The sequence below is a fragment of the Myiozetetes cayanensis genome, unplaced genomic scaffold (genome assembly GCF_022539395.1).
Source record: "Myiozetetes cayanensis isolate MyiCay16 unplaced genomic scaffold, myiCay2020 scf32, whole genome shotgun sequence".
In the NCBI taxonomy this organism is placed as follows: domain Eukaryota; kingdom Metazoa; phylum Chordata; class Aves; order Passeriformes; family Tyrannidae; genus Myiozetetes; species Myiozetetes cayanensis.
Window position 1 is genome coordinate 4,870,780 of NW_026087544.1, and position 22,343 is coordinate 4,893,122.

Consider the following 22,343-nt stretch of genomic DNA (forward strand, 5'->3'; position numbering starts at 1 on the left):
CCCCTGCTGCAACCTGAGGGCGTTCCCTCTCGTTCCCCGGGGGCACAGCCCGACCCTCCCCCGGCTCCCCCTTCCTGCCAGGGAGTTGCAGAGAGCGAGGAGGTTCCCCCCGGAGCCTCCTTTTGTCCAGGCTGAGCCCCGCCAGCTCCCAGAGCCGTTCCCAGTGCTCCATCCCCATCCCCATTCCCATTCCCATTCCCACGGCTGGACACGCTCCCTCCCCGCAGATCCCCGCGGGGGCCGCTGGGGAGCGCTGTGTTGCTCCCCCCCCGTTGCCCGGCAACGGGACCCGGCACTCCCGCGGCGGGGAGGGAGGGCGTGGCCCGCGGCGCGCGGCGCGATGACGCCATCGGGGCGCGCGCCGCGCGGGGAGAGGGGAAGGGCGGAGCGGGGCTGGGGTGGGGGCAGGCGAGGTGTGCGGGCCGGGAGCTCTCCCCGCGGCGGTGAGTGCGGCCGGGCCGGGCCGGGCTGGGCTGGGCTGAGCCGAGCAGGGTTGTTTTCCCCTCCCCGCCATCCCGGGCGGGTGTGTCCGCCGCGGGGTCGCGGTGGGCGCTGAGGGCGGGGCGGGGCGGGCGCTGAGGGCGGGCGGGGCGGGGCGGGGCGGGCGGCAGCGCCCCCTGGCGGCGGCGGGGCGCCCGTGCCATGTGGCCGTGCTGGCTGTGCCCGCAGGTGCCGCGCGCCATGGCCCCCCCCAAGGACATCATGACCAACTCCCACGCCAAGTCCATCCTCAACGCCATGAACGCCCTGCGCAAGAGCAACACGCTCTGCGACGTCACCCTCCGCGTGGAGCACAAGGACTTCCCGGCCCACCGCATCGTCCTGGCCGCCTGCAGCGACTACTTCTGCGCCATGTTCACCAGCGAGGTCGGTGCTGCCGCTGCCGCCGCCGCCGGCCCCCCTCGGGTGCTTCGTGGGTGGAGGAGGCAGGGCCGCTCGGGGCTGCCCTCTGGCGAGCTGCTCGGCAGCTGGGCCAGGATCCCCCTCGTGGCGGCCCGGGATCCCCTTGTGGTGATCTTGGGAGTCCTCTGGGTACTCCCCGTGGTGGCCCAGGATGCCCCCGTGGTGGATCTTGATCCCCTCATGTTGGCCCTGGATTCCTCCATGGTGCCCCGAGGTTCCTCCTTGGTGGCCCTGGGACTCTCTGGATCCCCCCATGGTGGCCCTGAATTCCTCCATGGTGGCCCTGGGACTCTCTGGATCCCCCATGGTGGCCCTGAATTCCTCCATGGTGGCCTGGGGTTCTCTGGATTCTCCCATGGTCACCCTGGATTTCCCCATGGTGGCTCCAGGTCCCCCCGTGGTGCCCCTGGGTCTCGTTGGATCTCCCCATTCAGGCTCTGGAGCCCTTTGGGTCCTCTCCTGGTGGCCCTGAAGCCCCTCGTGGCGATTCTGGGTGCCCTCATGGGCAGAGCCCTTTTATCGAGGCCTGGTGTGGAGCTGGAGGTCGTCCCTGGGACTGAGGTCCTGAATCGTGGTGTGCTGGGACCCCCCTGTGCCCAGCGAGCTGGCAGGCTGAGCTGCCAAACCGGAGGGTTCTGACATGTTTACTTATTTTTCCAGTGGTGATTTGTGGTTTCTGTGGTTCTGGGCATCTTTCCTGCCAGGGGCAGCAGCCCTGGTGCCGAGCTGGGCAATCGCAGTGCAAGGGAGGGGCTTTGACAGCTCCCCTTGGCTCTGGCTGAGCAGCTGGGCCCTTCGGGGTTGTGCTGCTGCTCGTGCCGTGGGGGTGTCACCTCCAGCACTGGGGCTGGGGTGGCTCTGAGCTCCAGGTCTGCTGTACCCAGCAGATCCCCCCTGAGAGCACCTCGGCTCTCAGTTCTTACTGGGAGACTCGCACTTGTGCTGTTTCCCTGAGTCACTGGCAGGTGCTGTTTGAGCTAAAACTGGCGCTCATTTGTGCTGTTAAACATCGGATGCTCTGCCTGGCTTTGTCTTTTATAAGTTTGAATCAATCTTTTGTGGCTTTTATTCTTACAGAAGATGCTTTCCTTATCCTACCACCTTTCCCATTAGCAGGGAGAAACATTAACAAGTAGCTCGCAGGTCCTAAAGCCCTCCCTGCTAGCCCAGGAGTCCTTGCAGCAGAGAATGATTCTGTTCTTTGTTTTACCCTGCAATGAAGGCTGTGGCAGAGCTCTCTGTGTGCCCACTGCTCTCAGTGCTGTCAGGAGAGCAGGTGTCTCAGTTTTTGCAGTCCTGTGCAAAGCAACCAAAAGAAGACATCTGTGGCCTGATCACATACCAATATATTTTCTGGTCCGTGTCTTTGTGAAATTTGTAAATCCATCAGGTTTATGCTCTTTATCTGCATAAAGGAAATGCATTTAAGAAAGAAAAAATTACACAAAGGAAATTCAATCCCTGGAGGCTGAAGTTCTGTGTTCTCCAGAAGCTCCAGGTGCACAGCAGTACAGCAGAGTGTCTCTGCTTCTTCGGGTTTGCCTCCACAATTCCTGTCAATGCTTTTGACTTCTGGACTTTCTCTAGGCAGTGTGCAGAGATCCAATCGCTCCATGTGCTCCAGAACGTTCTTTGTGGCTGCTCACAAAGGCTGAGGGTGGGTGTGCTTTGGGTCTGAGCTGAGCTGTGTCTCCTTCCTTGGTTCACTCGTGTGAATTGTAACATCTTCACTGAGAGATGTAATTCTTCCTAGGAATGAAATTCTTCCTTGGAAAGTGGACAATAGGCAGGATCACTTGCTCTCTCCCGCCCCAAACTGCCTTTGCTTTAAGGGTTTTGCTTCTTTTGCTTAGTTTGTATTTCTTCCAGATTTTGGGGGGTTTTTTTGTATGGAAACACTAAAGTGACCAACCTGCCAAGGGGCACACAGTTTGTGGGAGAGCTTCCTTGCAGGAAAGGGCTGTTTGGTGAACCTCAGAGTGGACCTGCTTCCTGTGTGTCCCAGGGGTGTGATGGGACAGAGCCTGGGCACTCTCCAGGCACTTGTGGGTGTAGAGTTTGGCCAGGGCTGAGACTCGAGGGAGCTCAGAGTGCCCTGTGGTGTCATGGGCTAACAGTCCCCACCAGGGCTTCCTTGGCACTTCATCCCTCTCCTCCTGCCAGTCTGGGGCCTGCCTGGCTGCTCTGATGTGCCAGACTGGGGCTGCACAAGGCTTTGTTCACAACTGGTGCCAGGGTTCATTCCACGGCATTCCTGGTGTTACATCCCGGGTTCATTCCACGGCATTCCTGGTGCCACATCTGTGCATGGCCAGCACAGCACTGAGACCATCAGCAGACATTGTCACAAAGAGCTGCCTTTGCCCCTCCCTGTCTCCCTGGTTTCCTTCTCTCACTTCTGACTTTAACATTTTAAGAAGTTCTCGGTCTTGCTTGGTATTAATTTCGTCCCATTTTCTGTTCCCGTTTTCCAGAACGAGGAGAAGCCACTGATCACCCGATGAACCCCAGGCTCTTTACAACACTTCCCTTTGCCCCTGTGCTGATCAGTGTGGGAGAACTGAAACACCATCAGTTTTACCTACAGAGTTGTTCCTTGTGGTAAAAGTTGCAGAGCAGTTTTAGCTCCCCTGGCCCCTGGTTTGTGTGCTGGCTTTTGTGTGTGTTTGGCCAAGTTAACGTAGCTTGGGATCTCTTTAGAGCTGATTGTTGTCTGCACCTCAGAAAGAAACTATTCTGTCTTCTCCTTTTGGCTGTATTGTAGAAACTGAAGGGTTCTTGTCCCCTAGAAGGTGGAGAAATACTATTCTGAAAATAAACAGCTACTGTTTCCAGGTTCTTACATGGTCAGCTTCACTGCACTCTGGAGTGCAGTGAGCCACACCTTAGCACTGCCATGCCACGTTTCTCTTCCCCTCCAAGTAAGAAGAAATTGGGGTTTACTCCAGTATCCTTTGGTGTATCTGCATTAGTACAGGCAAAAAGGAAACGTGGCCTAGGGTAAGAAGGTGGTTCTGAAATTGTAGGCCCTTTGTCCTGCAGGGTGAGTTTTGTGATTGTCATGGTTTAGCCCCATCCAGCCCCTCACAGCCACTCACACCCCCACCAGCGGGACCAGGGAGGGAGTCAGAAGGGTAAAAGCTGGAAAACTGATGGGTTGAGATAAAGACAGTTTAACAGGGAAAGCAAAGGCCCCACATGCAAGCAAAGCAAAAGCAGGAATCCATTCCCTGCTTCCCATGGGCAGGCAGGTGTTCAGCCACCCCCAGGAGGGCACCACGGGCGATGGTGACTTGGGAAGACAAACACCATCACTCCAAACATACCCCCTGAGTTCTTCTCCCCCCCACTTAATACACTGAGCACCATTCCATGTGGTCTGGAACATCCCTTTGGTCATTTGGGCCATCTGTCCTGGCTCTGTCTCCTCCCAACCTCCCATGCACCCCCAGCATGAAAAGCAGAAGAGGCCTTGGCTCTCTGTGATCACTGCTCAGCAATAACAAAAACATCTCATCACCATCCCTGTGTTCAGCACAAATCCAAACCACAGCCCCATGCCAGCCACAGGGAGGGGAATTAACTCTGCCCCAGCCAAACCCAGCACAGTGATTTGTAGATGGAATGGAAGACAGCAACACTGTGTTTCACAGCAGAGCTTTGACCTGCAGCCCCTGCCTTAAGGCTTTCAACAACTTGGGCATCCTGGGATAAAACCAACCCAAACCATTCCATGATTTTATATGTTCAGAATCAAATTGTCTCCACCCTGAGATCATTCTTTAAGGTATGATATTAGGATCCCAATTCTGCATCACATACATTACGGGAAGTTACTTGAAATACTTACTTCCTTCCTTCCTTCCAGGCATGTGAGTAAACTGTGAGCAAAATAACAACCTAAGTAGTGGAACGTAGCAGAAATATAAAGGAAGCAGGAAGTGCTCATCTCTGTGGTTTAGTGTTGTCCCCATGGTTTGTGTTGTGGTCAGCAGAATAGAGAGTCTGTGCATGCCTGGTTACTGAATATTGGTTGTGGGTCAGGAGTTCTTTACTGGCTCCAGGCTGATGTGGGAAGAACTGATGCTTACAAGTACCAGGAGGTCTGGTGGCCTTGTAACCTCCTGTCAATAGAAGTTTGTGACTTCTGTTTTTTTCTAAACATGTGTGCTCTGTGTCTCCATTTGCTTATTGGAATCATCTGAACATCTTGTCTCATCTGATCAGTTCTGACCTCTGGTGACATCTGTGTCCCTTGTCTGTGCTACCAAACAGCTTAGTCCTGTTTTCAGAATGTTTTGTCTGACCCAAAGCAGGAACTGGTTTTAGCTTCTGAATGCAGTGCCTGGCCTGTCACACAGCAGGTCCGACAAGGTAATTTACTGTTCCTTCCTGACTCTGAAAGCCATGAAGTTTATTCACTGAGTCAACAGACTTGAAAGGCCTCTTCCCTCAAATTACTTCGAGGTTCACCATTACCTCCTGCACTTTTTTTCTCTACTGCAAGTGCATCTCTGCATCACATCTGCTGCTCAGTCCCAGCAGACATCCCTTCCCTCCTCTGCTGTGCCCGCGAGTGCCTCTGCAGGAGTAGCTTTCACTGCTCTTTTCTCTACTTCTGTATCACCTCCTTTTTCCCCAGCTGTGGCAGATCCAAAGCCCAGGGATCATGCTTTGACCACGCTTTATGCTTCCCGAGTCTCTGCCCAACTGGCTGTACCAGCTTGGGGCTCATTCCTGGCCAGCGAAGCTGTGGGCTTTTTCATCTGCTGACTCCGGGGCTTCAGAACTCCAGGTGGTTTTGCAGTGTATCAATCACCCTCTGCTGAGGCCAGGGGTGTGTAGGGTGTGGTTGCTGAGCCCACCTGCTGTTCCACTGCTCAGGAAACATCGGGTGCTGTGCCAGCAGCTCTGTGGTGGAGGCACCGAATCACAAAGCAGAGCTTTGTGAAATACAATCTCAGTTTTGTGCGAATTTTGGTGGATTCACAGAATTTGCCGTTCCAGAAGATTGACCATTGAGAGGATAACATTCCTTGCAAAAAAATAGTTATTCCCAAATGAATCATAGAGGTGATAAAATACTCAGAGGACAAAGTCTGGATTGTGTAAGTGCATGTATTGTCATTTTGCTTTCAAACATTCAAGATAATGAATTTTAAACTTTAACATTTAACCTTTAACTCTGAACTTTCTGGCCTGTAGCCGTTCCTTTTAGGAACCTTCACCATAAGCTTGCAGAACGGATGAGGAATTGACTAGTTTAGAAAGCTTTTGACTTGGTTTGGTTTTGGAGCAGAGTGGTGATGATGTCCAGGTGTTAGAAAGGAAAATTGCTTGTCAGTAGAATTGCCTTGTTAACGTTTAGGTCTGGACGGCTGCAGTGATCTCAGACCTGGGGGAGGTTACCCAAAGCTTGGGCAGAAGGATGTGCTGCTGACAGTGGGCACAGGGATGCCAAATTTCCGGGCCACAAGGACACTTGGCAGAAGCCCCAAGATAAGGAAGAAACTAAGAAAGCCAACTCAGCAACTGTGCTGAAATCAGCTCTGGGTGGGTAGGAGGTAATTTTGGCAGGGGCAGATCCTGACTACCAACCCACAGACCACCAGCTCCACAAACCCCACCTCCCATCTCCCCTCTACCCCTCCTCCCACCTCAGAGGAAGAGAAAGACTGAGCAGGGGGCTAATTAGCATAAGAAACAAAGGAATCATTAACCACTAGAAGATAGAATGCTAATTAATAAGAGAACTAGGTAAATTGTAGCCGGTGAGCATTGGGGTAACAGTGAGGTGGGGACCCCGTGTGAACTGCAGGGTATCACACACATCCAGCCAGAGAGGAATTCCCCTGGGCTGTTCCTGGGAGTAAAGGCTGGAGTTACTGCGTGGAGGAGAGGGTTTAGTTGTCTTACACAGATGACACATGTAATCTCTGCTCACTCTGATCTCAGCTGGCAGGTTTCACAGTGCAGTGTGACTGTCCTCCTGATCCACAATGAACTTTGTCTTACTCATCCTCTAAGTGAATTCTGGGGAGGAATTCCCTCCTTCCTCTTATTCTTTCAGTGAGCCCAAAAAGATAAAGGACAAATCTCTATTGAAACCTCTCTGACAAGTCTCATTTTCAAACCTGCTGAGTGTTGTGGGATTTCTGATCACATTACTGAAAAATAAAGCTGTGTCTCCCTTCTGATTTGCAGCTCTCAGAGAAAGATAAACCCTGTGTGGATATCCAGGGCCTGACAGCCTCCACCATGGAAATCCTGCTGGACTTTGTATATACAGAAACTGTGCATGTGACAGTAGAAAACGTCCAGGAACTGCTCCCAGCAGCATGCCTGCTTCAGCTGAAAGGTAATTCAAGGAGCAGCACATATTGCAGTTACTGCTATTTAGATATTTGGTTTGGGTGACCCTCTGTGAATGGAAGAGAAATTGGGGGTGAAATTATATTTATAAGTAGTTATGTCAAACTTCTGTTTCCTTGCGCTCTGTGGTCTCCTTGGTAGAGGAACTGACTTGGGTGCAAAAAAAAAAGATGAGAAAACAGGTTATTGTTCTGTGCTTTGGGCTACTGTGCAGGAGTATTCCCAAGAGGAATTGTGGGCTGTAGCACATAAATGTTACAGCTCAGTCAAATTATTATAGTGGGCAAATCCTAGATGTCATTTGACCTGCCATCACAGGTTGATGACAAACTGGTTGACGTCCTTGCACGTGCACCTGTGGAGCTATTCCAGGCAATTATCCCAAATCCCAAGTGACTTACCCAAAAGTTATCCTAGAAAACCTAGAAATCTGCTGGTCATATCCACTAGCAGATACATTTATGGTTTATAATCCATGAAACTGAGTACAGCTCACGCTGGAGTCTTTCCCTGGTATCAGATTGATGTTATTTTTTCATTTAAAATAGAACAGCCAGAGCTCAAACCAGCCCAGGCACACGGTCTGTCTGAGTGTCCTCACCTGCTCCAAAGCATCACCTGCATGTGTGTGTTTCTGTGGTGTTTCTACTTGTTATTTGAGTTGGCTTTTCATTATTGTTTGGAAGTTTCCTTTTTGAAGCCCTTTCCAAAGCAGTGGATTGACAGTAAGCCTGCAGTGCTCATTCACCCCTCCAATTTTCCGTAGGTGTGAAACAAGCTTGCTGTGAGTTTCTAGAAAGCCAACTGGATCCATCAAATTGTTTGGGCATTCGGGATTTTGCTGAGACACACAATTGTGTGGATCTAATGCAAGCTGCAGAGGTCTTCAGCCAGAAACATTTTCCAGAGGTGGTTCAGCATGAAGAGTTTATCCTTTTAAATCAAGAAGAGGTTGAAAAGCTCATCAAGTGTGATGAAATTCAGGTAAAACCTGAAAAGTACCATTACTGTGCAAAGAGTTAAAGTAAAACGTTGAAACCAGTCAGTAATTGGTCCTGGGATGGACTTCTCACACAGTTCCCAATTTGAAATAAAATTCTCAACAAGTTCTAATTTCTTCTGCTAATTTGTAATTGATCAATAACATGTAATTCCTCTGTAAGAATTTATTGTCACACAAGTGTTTCTTGCAAGTTAATCACAGTGAGCTCCCTCTGCAGAGTTCTTGGTACTTTGTTCCCTCCTTTCCCTGGAGAAGACAAGTTGTCTCAATCCCTGCATCCCAAAAATACCCCCAAGCTTTAACTTCTGTTTGCTGCTGCTCAGCAGCACAAGGAATGCCTGTGCCATCCTCAGGGTGGTCTGACTCTGCAGGGAGTTAGTTCCCAAATTTCAGTTCCATCAAGGTGGGTTTCTGGAGGATTTCCTTTTTGACTGGAACACGTCAAATACTTTTTTCCAACTTCTCTATGAATAAGTTCAACATTCCCTGGTAATGAGGGCGGGGCATGATTATTTATGTCAAGAGCTGATGTTCACTGTAGTTGATGGGCTTGAAGTAATCCCTGCTCACTGTTGAGAGGAACAGGAACTCTTGGAAGCAACCCAATGTAAGGGTTACCTTTGGTGGGATTCCTGAAAAGCCAATACAGGGGGTGAGCCACAGGAGAATTGTTGAAAATGTTGAAAGTGGCCTTCAGCCACACTGAAATCCTCTTGCTAATGAGTCTGCTTGAGAAAGAGCATGTGAGACAGCAGTGAACAACTGGGCTCCAGTTGGGATCAGCAGCAGGATCAGCAGTGCAGAAGGCTGGATGTGTGTTTGGTGTTTGACAAGCTCAGAGCTGTGAGGGGCTGAGTTGGTGTGGACTGGGGTGATCCTGACAGCGGCTTCAGGCAGGGACCGGGAAATAATGATGAGGAATTTCAGGATGAGTCAGCCCTGCGGAGTAACATTCCCTGTGGATTGGAAGGGCTGGCTCAGGCCTTGCAGGAGGCAGTGGGGTGTGCATGCACTGTCATACCTTAAGAAGATGTGACCAGCAGGGTGAGGGAGGGGATCCTCCCCCTCTTCTCTGTCCTTGTGGAACCTCAGCTGGAGCACCGTGTCCAGCTCTGGGGTCCTCAGCACGAGAAGGCATCTCTAGAGCAGGTCCAGAGGGGGCCCTGGAGGTGTTCTGAGGGCTGGAGCCCCTCTGCTCTGGAGACAGGCTGGGAGAGCTGGGGGGTTCAGCCTGGAGAAGAGGAGGCTTCAGGGAGACCTGAGAGCCCCTTCCAGTGCCTGAAGGGGGCTTAGAAGAAGGAGGAAGAGCAAGGCCAGGTTGGACAGGGCTTGGAGCAACCTGGTCTAGTGGGAGGTGTCCCTGCCCATGGCAGGGGTGGAACAAAATGAGCTTTAAGGTGCCTTCCAGCTGAAATCCTTCTGGAATAAGGAACAAATCTCTCTCTTGCTGTGCCAGCACAGGGGTGCTGTGTGGAATCAGAGTGTGCTGAGGGAACTCCCTCAGAAAATCCCCAGGTTGTTCAAGAAGTGCCATGGCAGGTCCTCACTGCGGTGCTGCATTTAGTGTTACTCATCATTTATCAGCAAACAAATGATTTAATGAACAATAAAACTGTTAAATATATCTGAGGACATTCAGTTCAGGAGGGAATAAATCAATGCAGGGTTATTGCATTTAAGGAGGAGGTGGGGGAATTGGAAACAATACAGTGCTCTGCTCTCCTTTTGTGAGCTCTAATTGTCCTCTCCCTGTATTTCCAATAGAAAGAGGCCGTTCCAAATTACACTGTAACAAATATAAATCAATGGCCTGGAAGAATGGCCTTACATAATTAACCTCTGTGGCTCCCTGCTTCAGAACATTTTGTCTGACAGCTTCAAACTGGACTTCAAAGGGGACCAGTCATAGACTGGTGAGAAGGCTCAGTCCTCTCATCACAGGCTCTCCTTTTATCTTCATATTTAGTCTCAGTTAGCAGACTTTGTGATAATAAATTCATGTCTGATTTGCTTTTATGTTGGATGGTCTGATAGATGTGCTAAAACAAAACCAAGCCTAAGTTATATATTGCAGAGGTTTTTACAGTTCTTTTGGTAGTCATAGATGTCCACAGCACCTGAGGTTCTCTGACAATATCAAATTTAGATGGTTCAGTGTAATCTCTGAAAGTGGTGTAAGCACCAGCATGTGCTGGTCCTAAATGGAGACAGAAATAAACTACTGATAAAATAAAATAAGCAGTAGAAATAAACAGTAACATTCATGCCCTGGGGTTCTCCACTCCGAAATCCAATTGCTTGTGGTTTCTGAAAGGTGGATTGAAATACAAAACTCCCTTAAATGTAGCTGGTCTGGCTGGGGTGTTGGAGGGGAGTGCATGGGCACAGGGCTGCTGGGGACTAAGCCAGACACTGCTCTGTGCAAAGGAAACAGGATTCTGATCATCTCTGTAATGACTCTTTGTGTTTTGCAGGGCCACAGCTCCTGCTCCACAGAGAATTTGGGCAGCTGCCCTGTGAGTTCCTGCAGGTCAGTGAGTGGCAGCTCCAGGCTCTGCTTACCACTCACTGCTCTGGCACTTGAACTTCCCATTGCTGATCTCAGCCGTAGGGAAAAAAACAAGTGCAGGTTCAAGGAAAAGAAAGTGAGGGAATTTCATGGTGCCTGTAATTACAGCTCCTGGGGATCTCCCTAACAGACTCTTAGCTGCAGTGTGGCACTCCCTGGGTCACTGCGGAGCAGTGTCAGCACTCTGGACGTTCTCTGCTCTGTGGTGGTAGCTCCAATGTTATCCTGCAGCCTGTCAGGATGTGCCTCCTCTTTGCAGGTGGACTCTGAAGAGCCAGTGTTCGAGGCAGTTATAAACTGGGTGAAGCACTCCAAGAAGGACCGAGAGGCGTCGCTGCCCGAGCTGCTGCAGTACGTGCGGATGCCGCTGCTCACCCCGCGCTACATCACGGACGTCATCGACACCGAGGTACCGCCACAGCTGGGAGCACTGCATGGCCCTGGCTGGGCTCCTGCTGCCCACCAGAACATGTGCAGAGCTCTTTCTCTGCTGATGCCGTGGAGCTGTCACACTGAGCAGTGGTTTGCTGTGCCAGCAGCCACAGCATCCCGCTCTGCAGCCAGAGGGTGCCCTGTCCAGAGCCATTAGTCAGCTGTCTCTGCTGATACATGCAGTACCTTTCTGTTGTCAGCCGTTATAACCTCCAACAAGTGCTTTCTGCCTGCATTCCTAAGTGCTGGCAGCTCCCCCTGCCCAGGCTGAAGGTTGCTGGCATTGATCTCAGGGAGCACATGGCTCCTCAGAAGGTGTCCCAGGTGCAGATGGCCAGCATGTACCTCTGAGAAGAACAGCAGCTGTGTGGACACAGGACCATGGAGGTTCTTAAACCAGGGCAGCCAACGGGCCGTTAGGTTGTGCCAGAGCTGAAGGGTGTTCAGTCAGATTGTTATGGTCCACTTCAAACTGAAATTGAAATTAATGGAAGAGGGACTGGTACCAAAACCAACAGGTCTGTTCCAAATCCAGCCTGAGACAGAGTGTGCAGGCTCCCAGCTCCCTGAGAGAATGCAGAGAGTGACCTCTCCAGTCTGGCAGAGCCACACACTGGTGGGACATCCTCAGCCTGGGGTGGTGTGGAAAGTGGAGTATTGGCCCCCTGTGGGTTCTGAACACTCTGGCTGCCTTGCACAAAGACCAAGAACCTGTACAAATAAATCTGAGCTTATGGAAGCAGCAGAAACACCAAACACCCAAGGGCAACTGAGCACTGAGCATTCAGGAGAGGTTGGTCCAGGCCCTCAGCCAGGGAGGGGAATTACAAGGCACTATGCAAGGAGATGAGGCTGTCCTTGGTGAAGTGCCCCCCACTCTTCAACAAGACCTCACTGCTTCTGCTGCCTCTCCACAACTCCCGTGTCCCATGTGCAGTAGATCAGCTAAGCTGCTTCATGCTGTGCTCCCTGTTTCTTCTCCGATATCAAGTGCAGGCTGAGTCATGGGGGCAGATCGAGGCAGACTGGTTTCCAGTGTGGTTTCACTGCCAGTTCCCCTGCTCAGACATCCTTCTTCTGGCTTAAATGTAGCAGAAGTGGCTTTTCCAGAGTTTTCCAGTGCAGTCATCTTCCTTATGGAACCTGCAGTGCCAGACTGTGAGAATCAAGCCCCATCTCCTCAGCTGCACTCGGGTCTGCAGTTACCTTTGCGTTTCCCTGTGTGCAGTGTTCGCACCAGGACACTGCAGCCTGCACACAAGTCCTTTTCGTGCTGTCTGAGCTGATAAGAGTTGGCTTTAGGACACTTCTTCTGAGGTTTCCTAAAATACATTGCATGTACCAGTGACTCATGTTTCTCCCCAGCCTTTTATCCGCTGCAGCCTCCAGTGCAGAGACCTCGTCGATGAAGCCAAGAAATTCCACCTTCGGCCCGAGCTCCGGAGCCAAATGCAAGGACCCAGGACACGAGCACGTCTGGGTGAGCAGCAGAGGAAGGGACACTGAGAGGGGCTGGGGCACTGGCAGGTGTTGTGTAAGACACCTTGTCTAGTGCCTTGTAATTGTGCTGATGGGCTCACAGCAGTAACTCGTCATCCCATGGTCCCCAGTGGGACAGAGAGGGGGCTGGAGCTGAGGACAAAGGGGCCTTTTTTTTTTCAGAGCATGATTTCTTAGTGCCAGTTGATTGCCTTTAATCCCAGGCCCTTGCTCTGACCATAAAACCAGTTTCCTGAGTTGCTGGTTCCTGCAGATATGTTTGACCAGTATGCAGCTGTCCAAGAAGTGTGGGAAGAGTTTATTCCTGCCTGAAAGCACAGCTATCATTGTCCAAAGAGAGCTGTGAGGTGAGTGACAGCTGCCTTACAGTGCCAGCAGGTTTCCACAGGGAATTGGAGAGGGGAAGGCACAAGGAGGGAAATGGGAGAGGTCCCTCTTTCCCTTCATAGGTGCCTTTTTTTTTTCTCTCCCTAGCCTTGCTAAGGCAACAAATGATGATTTCTTCCTTTATTTCAGTAACTCCTACCAAGCACAGTCACTGAATTGTTGGGAAAATGCTTGGCTTAGAGCTGTGCCAGCCATGGACCACTCTTCCTGCTTGGAGCAACCTGGGATAGTGGAAGGTGTCCCTGCCCATGGCAGGGGGTGGGATGAGATGAGCTTTAAGGTTCCTTCCAACCCAAACCATTCTGTGATTTTAGAAAGGCACATTTCATTTTGTTCTTAGTTGAAACGCTTCACCTGATAAAAAGACATCACAAAACCCTTTTATTGTTTATTTATACGGGTTCAAACTGAACCAAAGGTTCAGCCCTACCTGTTTTAAATTATTCCCCACCGTCTGATAGCAACAATGTGTCACTTATAAACTGTGAGCAAGTTGTACATTAACTTTGCATGAGAGGAACTGAAGTAATTGCACTTTTAGCTGTCTTGCTTTTAGCTGGACAGGAGGCTTTCCAAGGTGTTGAAGCTCTTCTGTGAATCCTTCCCAGTTATTTTTTATATTATTCCTCATCTTTTGCTTTGTGACAGAGTTGTTAAGTGTTTGCTCCTTGGTGCTCAGTCCTTCTGCAACGAAAAGCTGGACAGTCCTAAACTCCAGTGATAAACTCCTGTTCCAGGAGGCCCAGGGTATTCAGCTGTTCTACCCTGATTCCAGGCAGTGGATACAAAGGAGATTAAAACCCTCCAGGTCACAACTGTTATTTAACAACCATGGAGGAAATAAGAAAAAATCAGAGACCATCTGAGAGAAAAGAAAGTAGAGGGAAGGCAACTTTGAAATAAAATACACAAGATTTAAGAAACAATTCCTGGGAAAATAATTAATTTTCCAAGCTCCAGACAGCCTGACTTGTTTCTCAGTTAAGTGGTGAACAAAATCCCTGAAATCAGGAATCAGGTGGGGGTGTTACTTGCAGCTTAGGGGAGGCCCTGTGTTGTGAGGTGGCTGCAGGGAAGCAGGCATTCTCCTCCAGATTCTGTGGGGTGGTGAGAGGTTTGGGAAAAACAAGAACACAAAAGGAGATAGAAAGGAGCCAGCTTCAGCACCTGATTGAGCTGGCTTGTGTTCTCAAAGTGCCTCTGTTGTTAGGAGGAACAGCTCTCCAGCAGCCAGCTCCTGACCCCCCCTCAGCCTCCTGCCACACACCCTGAAGAGCTTCTCCCTCCTCTTCCCCGCTGAGCACAGAACCTGGAGCCAGGTTAGCTCCCTGCTCCAGAGCCGTGAGGAAAACAGGGATTTAGATGCGGCTTTGCACCAGGGAAGGCTCGGTGTTTCTTCAGGTTGTTCCCCTGAGGTGACCCTTTGGCTGTGCAGGGATTGACTTGGCCTCGCTCTCCCCCTCTACCCCAGGAGCCAACGAAGTGCTGCTCGTGATCGGCGGCTTCGGCAGCCAACAGTCCCCCATCGACGTGGTGGAGAAATACGACCCCAAGACCCAGGAGTGGAGTTTCCTGCCGGTAAGGGATGGGTTTGGACCACCCCTGGGCTGACCAGGCTGTGAGCAAACACTGATTCTGCAGCATCAGCTGGATAACAATCCTCTTTGGGGCTGTCCTGTGCAATCTGCTGAGGATTTCTGACAGAAATTCTTTACAGAGATTTACGTGGTGGATGCTGAAACCACTTCAGTTTGCAGAGTGACTGAGTAAGAGGGGGTTGTCACAGTCCTGATCAGCTGAGCCTGCAGAGACCCACATCTTGGTTGTGGGAGTGAGAACTATCGTGTTTCTTAGTGAAGGGGTGTTAAGCTTTAAGGTTAGTGATGATAATTGGAATGTCAATAGGAACAGTGTAATCAGTGCAGCCTTCAGGCTGCTTCATGATCCTGCTGCTTGCAGTGTTCTGGAGCATAAAGAGAAGAAAGATTTCCTACACTGAGGAGTGTTTCAGCCCAAATTAAAATCACCTTTATCTGTGTGAAATGGTGGAGAACTGGCTCTTCTTTAATATCACCCATCAGGACAGACCCAGTACCACCTGGTGTCCCAAAATTCTGACTTTTTTTGGAGGCTGAAAGCTTCATCAAATATTCTGAGTCTCCACATTTTCCCATTACCAGTGCCTGCAGGAGCCAGTGGGAGGCACACAAAAGTCCCAGATGCATCAAAGATTCTGTAGCAGCATAAGATATTCAATAATATGTATGATATTATTACATACCTTAAGATATTTAATAAATCTTAATAATAATAACATTTAATGCTATATATTTGATTGCAAAGAGACGTGGCCCTGAGAAAAGAGCACTGAAGAGAGAATACAGGCAAGGGAGGGCAGACACAGCCCTTTAAATCCATGGTGCTGCCTGCTCTGGACAATGGGCCAGCAGAAGAGGGTGGGAGAGCAGTGTTGGTGTTGTTTGCTGTCTTTGACCGCTGTGTTCCCCCCGTGTTCCAGAGCATCACCCGGAAGAGGCGATACGTGGCCACCGTGTCCTTGCACGACCGCATCTACGTCATCGGGGGCTACGACGGCCGCTCCCGGCTCAGCTCCGTGGAGTGCCTGGATTACACGTCGGATGAGGACGGCATCTGGTACTCCGTGGCTCCCATGAACGTGCGGCGAGGGCTGGCGGGAGCCACCACCCTTGGAGGTGCGTCCTGGTGGCTGCCGGGGCACAGCAGCCCGTTCGGCTCTGGTGTGTGCACAGTGGGCTGGCTCTGGGGGAGGAGGGGAGCAGGAGACTCTGCCTTCCCTCACCACTGGGGTGCAGAAATGGAACACTTGCCCACATATCCTGAGAGGAGCTCTGCCTCCGCCGCATTCCTACGGCACGTGTCTGTGCACCGAGGGAAGGGGGCTCTGGGAGGGATTATGGAGTGGGAAGATCTGAGGGTGTTGACAGTGTTGGGCAACACTGAGCACAGGGCAGCGAGTGCAGCTGTGATCATCCAGCGCAGGAGAGACTGGAGCATGTGCAGGGAAGGAGCGAGGGCCTTGGGGAGGTGCTGACTTGAGGCTCATGACAGGCAGGGTTTGGGTTTGGGCATGGCAGTGTTCTGTTTCACCCAACAGCAAGAAGCAGATTTAAGGGCCAGATGGGTTTTGTGTTTGTTTGTTGGGCCTGCAAGCAGGCTGATGCAGCGAGCCAGGCTGAGGAGCCTGGGTTTGTCTTGGCTCCCAGTGTGCCAAGGCCTGTTGTTCCGGGGTTTGCAGTCCATGCCGTAGTTTTTCTTAGTCTGTGAGGGCCCTTATGTGCATGGTTGACTCCTGACTCGCTGGGTTCCACCCCCGTCTGTCATTGCAGACATGATCTACGTGTCGGGTGGGTTCGACGGGAGCCGCCGTCACACCAGCATGGAGCGCTACGACCCCAACATCGACCAGTGGAGCATGCTGGGAGACATGCAGACAGCACGGGAGGGAGCGGGGCTTGTGGTAGCCAATGGAGTCATCTACTGCCTGGGTAGGTACCTCAGGACCTCTGGGAGTCCTGCAGATCCTGGTTTTTTACCAAAGTGACCACCCAGGTGCTGCCTGGGGAGCACCAACCTGTCACGTCCAGGTTCGAAGAGGTTTAACCTCACTGCCCTGGGCACTCTCACCACCTGTGTCAGTGAATGCTGCCTGTTCTCACTGTTCCCATCACGATGGCTGGGACTGGAGCTGCCATGTAACTGCAGGAAATGCTGCAAGGTGCAGATTATACAGAATTTACACACTACCTTTGAGGGGTGGAGGATGAGCAGTGCCACCTGAGGCTTGCATGGCCTAAGCAGTGGCTAAATGCCCAGAGATGCAGCAGGTAGCCAAAGGACAGAGGGTGCACCTGCACCACCCAAAAGTGGTGGCTGTAGTGCTCCAGAAATGTGTGTTCTCCAGCTCCTTTCTGTAGCACTCGTTTCAGAGCCCCACACCAGCTGTGAATGCAGTGAGAGTGCCAGAGGGCAAAGCACTCTGGGACTTGTTCTGTAGGTCACCTTCTGGACCCCAGAAAAGGCAGGCCCAGCGTTGCACCCACATCTGTTGCAGTCCTGTTCCTGAGGAGTCACAGATTTCCTACACCAGGCAGATTGCAGAGCTGGCTGCAGGAGCCTGTGCCTCGCTTGTGTGAGCTGTGCTGATGGCAGCACCCCATTCTCAGCCCCAGGGTTTGCTCCTGTGCTTTTCTTTCAGGTGGCTATGATGGGCTGAACATCCTGAATTCTGTAGAGAGGTATGACCCCCACACTGGACACTGGACAAACGTCACCCCCATGGCCACCAAGCGCTCAGGTGAGAGCCCACGGTGCCTTGAGTCGCTGTGTTTCCTGCTGCACTGAGGTGGCTGTCACTGCTGGTGGGTTCTGCTGCCCTGCAGGATGCTCTGCCCTCAGTGGGTGGTTTGGCTTTGAGAAGGAATGGTTTTAGGTGCAGAATTCCCAAAACAAATACTGATCTTCACAGCCCTGATGCCTCCATCCCATGCTTAGGTGTGTGTAGGAATGGGAGGGGGGATGGGTTATTGGTTACAGGGAAGGAGAGGAAGTCCTGTGTGACTTCCAAAACTAGGAAACAGTGCTTGGCTTGGAGAAGAGCCCACAAGGCACAAACTACAGACTGCAGTACGAGATCAGTGCTCCTCAGCTGCACAGAACAGGGTGAAGGCAGGAGTGCCCTGTCAGGCTGCTCCTTCACCTCCACTCTGCTCTGGGACATGCAAGGCCTCAGCTCCTGCTGCAGCAGGAACACAGAGAGCAGCACTGCCAGAGCAGTGTTACCCTCCAGTGGTGTTGACTTGCAACGTGGTGCAGTCACACAGTAATTATCCCCCACCAACTCTTCACTTGCCTCCCCTGCTTGGAGTTCTGTCCAACCTTTAGGTTGGCAGTTGTATCTAGGAGAAAAATATAGTTTAAATCCTACTTTAGAAGTATCTTTCTGTCTGAGCTCTCCTTCATTCCTCAGAGGAGTTCCAGAGGGGTTCCTGCAGCTCCTGTGTGCTCAGATCCTGGCTCTCTGCCCTCACCCTGTGCCTCAGGCCTCGTGCACTGCCCTCCATGCCGTGCTGGTGAGCAGCCCTGGCCCTGCACAGCCCTGGGCAGGATGCTCAGTGCCTCCACAGCTGGGTGGTTCCCAGTGTGGTAGCTCTGTGCTTACAGCCCCTCTTTCAAACCCCTTTTTGTAGTTGCTTTTTTCTCTGCTTCTTTCAGTAAGTGCCCCTCACAGTCAGCCTGGGCAGCACTGGTTCCACGTGATCTCTGTGCAGTGTTCCTGCTTGGGGACAAGTGCTGGGTGCTCGCTAAAACTGGGCTCTGCTCCAAAAACATCTCAGCTTCCTTGTGCCTGCAGTGGCATTCACCAAAACCCCGAGCTTTAAATATTTACTCCTGTGACAGGGCTATTCCTGTTAAGTGTGGGTTTATCTGCCAAGAATGGTTTTGATTTAGGAGTTGGGCGCTTTTCCACATCCCAGGAAGACCCCACATAAAACAGGGGATAAAATCCGCAGATTTTCCTGCGTCGGAGGCACCGTGTGAGACCGACCCACAGATCTCTAGGAAGCTTGAGGATGAGGTGGCTTTCCCCAAGGGGTCTGCTGTGGACACCAGAGAAGATTGACTTTGGGCAAGACCAAAAGCAGAGTTCAAGGGAAAAAGCCTTCCACAATGGGCATGTCCCAGGTCCATGCTCGCTTCCCACAGGATTTGGAGCTTTGGCAGCAGTGCCTTGGCCTGCAGCATGAGCTCCACAACTGAGCAGGAGCATGGGGAGACCTTTGACCCCAGCACTGGCTCAGCTGCTTCCTTCCTTGGTGCTGTCACCTGGAGCACCAAGATCTCTGAAATGGGGGTGTGCCCATGGACCTTTTAGGGCCCAGGTTTTTGTGCTGCCACTCTGGAACTAACACTGCTAACTACGAGTAGCTTAGGTACTACTTGTACTTGCAGTCTTCATCCTAGTATCAGGTCAGTCCATCCTGGTGACCTTGGACCCTGTAAGACTTCTTTTGCCCCCCCAGAAAAACTTCCTAGTGTGCAGGTCTTTGAATTCCAAAAAGTAATCTTGGCTGTGTCGCAATCTGCCGGCTGTGGCCAGGAGCTGGGTGATACCAGGGAGCCAGGAGCACCAGAGGAACCCGTGTCTGTGCTGATAGTCCCAGCTGGCTGCCTGCCAGCAGAGCGAGCCTGGTGCTGCTCTGTTCACACACCTGTGTCAGGTGTCACCCCAGGGGAGCTTCTCGTGCTGCCATGCTGCCCAGTGCCCCCATGGCAGAGAGTCAGCAGTGTTTGGTGCAGTGACACGCTTTCACCAATCATACTGGAGACAACAACAACAGAAGACACAGTTATCAGCTCTTTTAGGGGAGAGATGAGCGTAACAAAATGTCCTGAGAAGAGGGAGGAGCTGACCAGCTGACCACTCAGCCCCATAACGGGCCACGGTGCCGCCGGTGTGGCTCCTGGGCGTGACTGTTGCCACCACCTCTCTCCCCAGGGGCTGGAGTGGCTCTGCTCAACGACCACATTTACGTCGTGGGGGGGTTCGACGGGACGGCGCATCTCTCCTCGGTGGAGGCCTACAACATCCGCACCGACTCCTGGACGACGGTGACGAGCATGACCACGCCCCGGTGCTACGTGGGGGCCACGGTGCTGCGGGGCCGGCTGTACGCCATCGCCGGGTAAGCGCCGCCCGGGCCCGGCCTGCAGCTCTGGGCGCTGGGACAGGGGTGCTGAGGGGACACAGCGGCTGCCCCATCGCAGCTGGCCGCTCCTCACACTGAGGTGTGGCCCGCAGGGTCACCCTGCCCACCCAGGGCCCAGGCAAAGGCGGCCTCGTGCAGGCGTTCCATTCCGGGCCGTTCCTGCTGGGCGAGCCTGCCCAGTCTCTCTGAATGCCTCAGCCTCTCCCTCCTTCACCTGTAACTTTCTGTCCCGGCAGATACGATGGCAACTCACTGCTGAGCAGCATCGAGTGCTACGATCCCATCATTGACAGCTGGGAAGTGGTCACCTCCCTGGGGATGCAGCGCTGCGACGCCGGAGTCTGCGTCCTGCGGGAGAAGTGATCGGGAGGGAGCTCGCAAAGAAGAACATTCTAAAAAGTCTCGGCTGGAGAAAGAGTCCCAAGTGATTTGCAGTGACTGTTCCTGAGAGTTGTGGATGCTGTGGGAATAGGCACCAGAAGAGCAGCTTTCTGTGCTGCTTGTGACTAGAGCATGTGCATAACCGTGTGATCTCAGCAGTCATTTGAAATCGGGGGCTCTGTGGGAAGCTGGACGAAGGGGGTGAGTGGGTCGTGAGAAGCTGCACTCTCTGCTGTTCCTGTGGCTCAGTCTATGGGCAGAGCAGAGATGCCCCAGCCTGGCCTCAGCCAGCCTGGTGAACCCTCCCAAGGACATGTACATAACCACTGGGTCACCTCTCCAGCCGCCACAGGACCCCGCGGGTCCTCGGGTTGCTCTCGGCCACGTGGATGTGGGAGGGTGAATCCGGCTGCTCTTGTGTTCCAGCTTCAAATCATCATGTACATACTGAATGTTCAAACGTGCTCCTCGAGCACACGTGGGTGCAGAGCCAGTTTGGGTGAGCGTGTGTGAGGGGGGCCTGCGGTGTCGCTGTGTCTGCAGGTTCCTCCCAGGGCTGCACACTAAAGGAGTCGCAGGTTAAAGCTGTCAACTACTGAGACCCAGAGGCCTGAGGCCGCAGGGGCAGAGGGCAGGGGGGGAGCTCACTGCCTGCTGCAGAAGCAGGGCTGCAGTGTTTGTGCTCTTGAGCAGGTGCTCAGCAAGGTTCTTCACGTGGCACTTCCCTCAAAAAGCTTGAGAGCCCCAGCTGCAAAGCGCTGCCATCCGTGGCACCGGGAGCGCTGCTGTGCTGCGGCCGTGCCTTTGCTCCCACCCTGCAGGGACGTCACCCCAGCTGAGGCCAGGAGAGCAGGGACACGGTGGCTGCTGCCCACCAGGGTCTTGCTGGAGAGTGACTGGGGTTCATCCCCGGACACACCCGAGTCCAGCACACCCACGGCAGCCTTTCACTCAAGTTCATTGTGTTGGTTTTCCTTTCATCCGGGATTTTTCTGCTTCCAAGGCCGTTCTGGAGTAACATCCAGGATTCTGTTTCGCCCTTTGTTCTCTCTCAGCTGTTCACTTCCCTGCCCACATCCTCTGACACTTGCTATCCCTCGCCTGCCCACGAGCCCTCACTGGCTCCCAGCATGTGTCCTGCCTCGCTGCGTTCCCGGGAGCACGGGCTCCCCTCTGCCATCAGCTTGGCCCCACAGTGCCTGGGCTCTGTGTAGTGCTGCTCGTTGAGCTTCCTGCTGACTCCTTGCTTGGGGACAGGGTGGGATCAGGGACGTGGTAGCATGACTTAATTATGCACTTTCAGCCAACGCTCTGAACCTTCTGCGTTTGTTTCTATCACACAAGTGTTCTGTGGTTTTGTTTCCTATGTTTATTTTCTAATGAAAGTATAAAGAATAAAATATTTCCTGAGCCAGTGGGAGTTCAGCTTCTGTTCTCTACCTTCCAGACCTTCATCTAACCACCGTGTGGAGGGTTTGTGCTGGCACAAGTCACAGGGGAATGGGGGGAGCCTGAGGTGAGCAGCTGGATTGCTGATGAAATCCTGTACCTTTATGTAGTACTTGAACATCAGTTCCCATTTCTGGCTTCTCCTGAGAGTTCTTGGCAGCAGACAGGGAGGAGACAGCGAGGCAGCAGGAGGATGGTGCATGTTTACACTAAATGGGCAGAAAAAACAAGAATCAGAGCTCTTCTGGGATCTGGTTTACTCCCTAAAGAAGCAGTGGCTCAATCAAAAGGTCTCTTTCAGTCTTTTCAACCATGCTAACAACAGTGGGCCATTAGCAGCAGGTCCCCAGTTTGGAAAGGGGTCTCTCTGTACCAAGCAGCCACGTGAGCTGCTGTTTGCAGCAGCAACAGAGTGTACCCAGGCTCTCCCGAACACTGATGCAACCACTGCACTCAAAATACGTGCAGCAGCTTCTCAGAATCCCAGAATGGGTGAGGTTGGAAGGGACCACAGTCGGTCATCTGGCCCTGCCTCCCCCAGGCAGGGTCATCCCAGAGGATACGGCACAGGATTGTGTCCAGACAGCTCTGGAATATC

At 52.4% G+C, this 22,343-nt stretch overlaps 1 protein-coding gene across 2 annotated transcripts; it reads left to right on the forward strand.

Annotated features, from left to right (window-relative positions):
* Positions 1-369: 369 nt before the first annotated feature.
* KLHL12 (kelch like family member 12) lies at positions 370-21,711 on the forward strand. Of its 2 annotated transcripts, XM_050327123.1 has the most exons (12): positions 370-443; positions 670-867; positions 7,108-7,261; positions 8,042-8,259; positions 11,107-11,256; positions 12,645-12,759; positions 14,638-14,744; positions 15,685-15,880; positions 16,535-16,693; positions 17,404-17,502; positions 19,705-19,891; positions 20,152-21,711. In XM_050327123.1, the coding sequence occupies exons 2-12, from the start codon at positions 682-684 to the stop codon at positions 20,276-20,278; spliced, it is 1,698 nt and encodes a 565-aa protein (XP_050183080.1). In that variant the 5' UTR covers positions 370-443; positions 670-681; the 3' UTR covers positions 20,279-21,711. The 2 variants fall into 2 exon arrangements, with proteins under 2 accessions (XP_050183080.1, XP_050183078.1); XM_050327121.1 differs by lacking the exon at positions 370-443 and having other exon boundaries at positions 609-867.
* Positions 21,712-22,343: the final 632 nt, after the last annotated feature.

Bases quoted from the DNA above. Each gene is read 5' to 3' on its own strand.
- KLHL12 (XM_050327121.1), top strand. From the start codon at position 643: ATGTGGCCGTGCTGGCTGTGCCCGCAGGTGCCGCGCGCCATGGCCCCC. The intron at 15,881-16,534 runs GTGCGTCCTGGT...CTGTCATTGCAG, and splicing joins GGGAGCCACCACCCTTGGAG to ACATGATCTACGTGTCGGGT. The intron at 17,503-19,704 runs GTGAGAGCCCAC...CTCTCTCCCCAG, and splicing joins CATGGCCACCAAGCGCTCAG to GGGCTGGAGTGGCTCTGCTC.